The sequence below is a fragment of the Oncorhynchus kisutch genome, linkage group LG11 (assembly GCF_002021735.2).
Source record: "Oncorhynchus kisutch isolate 150728-3 linkage group LG11, Okis_V2, whole genome shotgun sequence".
Lineage (NCBI taxonomy): Eukaryota > Metazoa > Chordata > Actinopteri > Salmoniformes > Salmonidae > Oncorhynchus > Oncorhynchus kisutch.
In genome coordinates, this window is record NC_034184.2 from 74,393,813 (window position 1) to 74,399,770 (window position 5,958).

At 48.8% G+C, this 5,958-nt stretch overlaps 1 protein-coding gene across 1 annotated transcript; it reads left to right on the plus strand.

Annotated features, from left to right (window-relative positions):
• The first annotated feature begins 1,329 nt into the window (after positions 1–1,329).
• LOC109900143 (G-protein coupled receptor 12-like) lies at positions 1,330–2,491 on the plus strand. The gene has a single exon (XM_031835162.1). It carries the CDS (start codon positions 1,340–1,342, stop codon positions 2,426–2,428), a length of 1,089 nt encoding a protein of 362 aa, XP_031691022.1. The 5' UTR covers positions 1,330–1,339; the 3' UTR covers positions 2,429–2,491.
• The last annotated feature ends 3,467 nt before the right edge of the window (positions 2,492–5,958 follow it).

Here is a 5,958-nt window from a genome sequence, read left to right on the forward strand (position 1 = left end):
GATGGGGAGCATCGCTGCACAGCTGTTTTCAGGTCTTTCCAGAGATGTGCGATCAGGATCAAGTCTGGGCTCTTTGGAAGGTGAACCTTCGCCCCAGTCTGAGGTCCTGAGAACTCTGGAGCAGGTTTTTCATCAAGGGTCTCACTGTACTTTGCTCCATTCATCTTTCCCTCGATCCTGACTCCCTGCCACTGAAAAACATACCCACAGCATGATGCTGCCACCACCATCCTTCACTGTAGGGATGGTGCCAGGTTTCCTCCAGACGTGACGCTTGGCATTCAGGCCAAAGAGTTCAATCTTGGTTTCATCAGACCAGAGAATCTTGTTTCTCGTGGTCAGAGAATCCTTTAGGTACCTTTTGGCAAACTCCAAGAGGGCTATCATGTGCCTTTTACTGAGGAGTGGCTTCCGTCTGGCCACTGTACCATAAAGGCCTGCTTGGTGGAGTGCTGCAGAAATGGTTATCCTTCTGGAAGGTTCTCCCATCTCCACAGATGAACTCTGGAGCTCTGCCAGAGTGAACATCGGGTTCTTGGTCACCTCCCTGACAAAGGTCCTTCTCCCCCAATTGCTCAGTTCAGCCTGGGCAACCAGTTCTAGGAAGAGTCTTGGTGGTTCCATAAACATTACTATTCCATTCCATGTAAGAATGATGGAGGCAATTGAGTTCTTGGGGACCTTCAATGCTGCAGAAATGTTTTGGAACCCTTCTCCAGATCTGTGCCTCGACACAATCCTGTCTCGGAGCTCTACGGACAGTTCCTTCGACCTCTTGGCTTGGTTTCTGCTCTGACATCCACTGTCAACTGTTGGACCTTGTATAGAAAGGTGTGTGCCTTTCCAAATCATGTCCAATGAATTCAATTTACTTCAGGTGGACTCTAATAAAGTTGTAGAAACATCTCAAGGATGATCAATGGAAATAGGATGCACCTGAGCTCAATTTTGAGTCTCATAGCAAAGGGTCTGAATACTTATGTAAATAAGATATATATATATTATATTTTGTTGTTGATAGATTTGCAAACATTTGTTTTGTCATTATGGTGAATTGTGTGTAGATTGATGAGGAAAACATTTACTTGTATTCATTTTAGAATAAGGCTGTAATGTAACAAAATGTGGAAAAAGGGATACTGAATACTTTTTCAAAATAAATAAGGCTTTACAAGTAGAATGTGCATGTTTGTGTGAGTAGATGGATTCCAGGATACTAAAGTCCTCTATGACTGTATGATCTTCACTCCCTCATGTCTGTGTGTCTTCTTAAGTGAAGAGTGTGTGTGTGTGATCTCACATAATGTGTTTATGTGTGTGTGTGTGTGTGTGTGTTTGTATGGATGGATTCACGTGTGCGTGTGTGATCTCTTATAATAATAGCGCGTGTGTTTCCAGACGGGCCAAAATGAGCAACGACTACGAGGCATCAGTCACCCCCAGCTGGCTGACATCTGACCCCACTGTCTGGTCCAGCAGCAGAGACGGATTCACAGATAACGCCACTTACCCACCTATGGGCTCCTTCCCCCCACTGCCCCCTCTCCTGGTCAATCCCTGGGACATCTTGCTGTGCTCCTCAGGCACCCTCATCGCCTGTGAAAACGCCCTGGTGGTACTGGTGATCTGGCAGAACCCGGCTCTGCGTGCCCCCATGTTCCTGCTGATCGGCAGCCTGGCCCTGGCTGACCTCCTGGCTGGTCTGGGCCTGGTGCTCCACTTCACCTTGGCCTACCTGCTGAGGTCTGACTCGGCCCAGCTGCTGACTGTTGGTCTGGTGGTGGCCTCCTTCTCAGCCTCCGTCTTCAGCCTGCTGGCCATCACCATAGACCGTTACCTGTCACTCTACTACGCCCTGACCTACAACTCAGAGCGCACTGCCGCCTTCACCTACACCATGCTTGTCCTCCTCTGGGGCCTGTCTCTCTGTCTGGGCCTACTTCCCGTCACAGGGGTGAACTGCCTGGCAGAGGAGTCGACGTGCAGCGTGGTGCGCCCCCTGACTAAGAACAACGTGGCGGTGCTGTCCGTATCCTTCCTCCTGCTGTTCGGCCTCATGCTGCAGCTGTACGTGCAGATCTGTAAGATCGTCATGCACCACGCCCACCAGATCGCCTTGCAGCATCACTTCCTGTCCGCCTCGCCCCACTACGTCACAACCAGGAATGGCGTGTCCACGCTGGCCATTATCCTGGGAACGTTCGCCGCCTGCTGGATGCCCTTCACCGTCTACTCACTAGTCGCCGACTACACGTACCCACCTCTCTACACATACGCCACCCTGGTGCCCGCCACCTACAACTCAGTCATCAACCCAGTGATCTATGCCTTCAGGAACCAGGACATCCAGAAGGCTCTGTGGCTGGTGTGTTGTGGCTGTATACCGGCCAGGGTGGCCCACAGGACCCGGACCCCTAGCCACGTCTGACCCAGACCCAGGTCCCGGGAGGGAAGGAGAGAGGTGCCCTGGGCAGAGGGAGGAAGGCAGACAGGCAGCCGGGGCTCAGGCAGCCGGGGCTCAGGCAGCCGGGGCTCAGGCAGCCGGGGCTCAGGCAGCCGGGGCTCAGGCAGCCGGGGCTCAGGCAGCCGGGGCTCAGGCAGCCGGGGCTCAGGCAGCCGGGGCTCAGGCAGCCGGGGCTCAGGCAGCCGGGGCTCAGGCAGCCGGGGCTCAGGCAGGTGGCTGGAAAGGACGGTCTGCGTGCATAGTTATTTTAGCTGCTTTTACTGATGTGGGCTTTTTTCCTCAAAAGGATTGAGAGATTATTATTAGATTATTAAAGATTGTGCCACTTTCCGCACATCAGATAAAGGGCTCGTGTGTGTGTGTACAAAAAGATAGGATGTCACACGGACAGAGAAGGAGGAAGAGAGGAGGAGAAGTGGAGTGAGGGATGACAGAGGTGGGGCGATTATCAAGATGCATACAAGATGAAGTCGGTCTGAGGGCTCCAATCACCTTGTCTCGCTGCTGCACTCTGAACGTGCCTTGCAAGACAGATAACCACGGGAGGCTAAAAATAGCCTGGGTGCTCTGTGATCCGCACGCCGTGCGTCCGACACAGACTCCATGCAAAGAAACAAAGCCGCGGAGGCGGAGAGCGGGCACCTATCTTCCCCTCCCTCCCTCCTTCCATCCACTTTTATTTCTCTTCATCTCTCCCTATTGGCCTTTAAAGCCCCCACCCTCGAGCATGTGAGAATGTAGGTTATTATGATGTTCTGCTTGCTTTCCATTCTGAGGTGACAACAGCCTCGGGAAGGAAAGTCCCCTGATACCTGTAGCACACACAAGGCCAGGCTTTGATCGTTTTGCTATCTGTTTTATCCCTCCACTTCTTCATACATAAACAGGTCAACTAATCATACCAAATTCATTGGGCATTGCAGGCACATTGGGTAGGCAGGCACATTGGGTAGGCAGGCACATTGGGTAGGCAGGCACATTGGGTAGGCAGGCACATTGGGTAGGCAGGCACATTGGGTAGGCAGGCACATTGGGTAGGCAGGCACATTGGGTAGGCAGGCACATTGGGTAGGCAGGCACATTGGGTAGGCAGGCACATTGGGTAGGCAGGCACATTGGTTAGGCAGGCACATTGGGTAGGCAGGCTGACTGTTCTTGAAAGTAGAGTGTGAAATGTTCCCTCTGTGAATCGAGTTGGTTGTTCAAGCGACTCAGTTTGCAGTTAGACCAGCTGGGTGTTGTTGCAACTGAATGTATTTTTATATTCATTTGATCTCTTAGCCTGTCCATTAGGTTATGAAAACGCGTGGTCCTCACCCCAACCTTCAACCTGCATGTTGCATAGGACTGTAATGTAAACCGTTTCCCCTAATAGCCAGGCCTGTTGGATAAACCCTCACTATCACTCTTCCCGACTCCCCACCTGTTATAATAAAATCAGTCATGGCATCATCAGCAGTCCACCTTCAATAGTCTTCTAATTGCTACTCTGTACCTCATCCTGTTGCGAAAAAAAACCCCTGAATGCAATAATCTATGAATGCTGAGCCAATCAGAAAAATGTATGATCATTGAAATTCATAATGTACATATAGAATATAGACCCCTAAACCCACCCCTCTCTTTCCCTATACCACATCTATGACTGGCCATATCCAGATGACCAATATCCTAAGTGACAGACCCTGGCACAATGTCTGGTTCAGATCTTTGGATAGCAAGAAAGGAGAGAGCAGTGACACGTCTTGTTGTTCCAGCTTTGGATGTCTCTTCATAATGTACATATAGAATATAGACCCCTAAACCCACCCCTCTCTTTCCCTATACCACATCTATGACTGGCCATATCCAGATGACCAATATCCTAAGTGACAGACCCTGGCACAATGTCTGGTTCAGATCTTTGGATAGCAAGAAAGGAGAGAGCAGTGACACGTCTTGTTGTTCCAGCTTTGGATGTCTCTTCATAATGTACATATAGAATATAGACCCCTAAACCCACCCCTCTCTTTCCCTATACCACATCTATGACTGGCCATATCCAGATGACCAATATCCTAAGTGACAGACCCTGGCACAATGTCTGGTTCAGATCTTTGGATAGCAAGAAAGGAGAGAGCAGTGACACGTCTTGTTGTTCCAGCTTTGGATGTCTCCTGCCTCCTAGAACCACTTCCTTACCCTGCCTGAAAAATGCCCACCACCCCCTGACCCTATCCAGTGTTAAATCGGCTGCTTGCCAATTCCTCCTGATTCGCTCACACCGAGTCACGATCGAACCCAGGACTTCCACTTTTCTAGCACACGTCATCGCCCTCCTTGTCAACGTACCAACCATTTGAGCTATCGAAAAATATGTAAGGCAGTAGCTCCATCGGTGATATTTCACTAGCTGTGGAGTGAGTTTACGGTACACGTTCTTAAGCGCTTCCAGATCCTCATTCTACCCCGTCATATCAGCGCGCAGCAGTAACTACGTGTTAGTTACTTCATGGACCGATAGAAATACTCTGTCAGCAATAACAGCCTCTCCCCAGTAACATGACCACCTCCAGCATGATGATATACGACGACAACAACCAACAGCCCTTCTGCGATGCCTAGCAGAGTCCTTATACACCAGGCCCAAACAAGGACTCCACTTCCCAAGACTTGTGCTGTATGTGATTTCTCCAAATCGGAAATCAGATCTTGACTTATGTGTTTTGTTTTTGAAAATGTGAATGGGACAGGATACTGACTGCCACTGCCCAGTATTCTGTCATTAGTCATTACAATGTCACTGCCTTTTTTTATTCTGAATCTCCTGCTCTATTCTCTGGCTATGGTCTTCTTCAATATCTTACAATGAATGAAATTGGACTCGGTAAGAAAATATTTTACAAGTTTTCAGTTGCATCTGCCTTTGTGAACCTATGAAGTGTTTTTGAGTGTTGTAAACCTAAGCGTCTGTGAATAAGGAAAATGTTTCTGTGCATTTGAGTTGCATGGCCCCTGAGTGTGTGTGTGATCTGTGTACCATAGAAATAGAATTCATTATATTTATATGGCTTGTATGGGGGTTTGTGATCAGCAGCACAGACCTCCTGTATATCTGTCTCCATGGGGACAGTGGCTCTGAGGACTTACTTCCAGTGTGACCCTTTGACCTCAGAGGAAATTGTTTGCTTGTCTTCCTAACATTCTGAGAGAAGTGACCTTCTGAGAGAAGTGACAAATTCCACCACAGGAATGAAATAGAGAAGGATATGTTTAAATGAATAGTAGAAGCAAAGCTGGTACTGTATGGTGTACGTGTGCAATGGCTGACTCTGAGCCGTAGTGAGGGGTTAAGGCAACGCCGTCACGTGACTGATGGAAAAATAACCTATATCGTTATCACAGGTTCTGGTGACTCTTCACAGACAAACAATAATACCAAGAAAACACTCTCCTTTACCTTTGAAGAATAATCTATTTTGTTATATTTATTGAAAGTCTCTATTTTTTTTTCT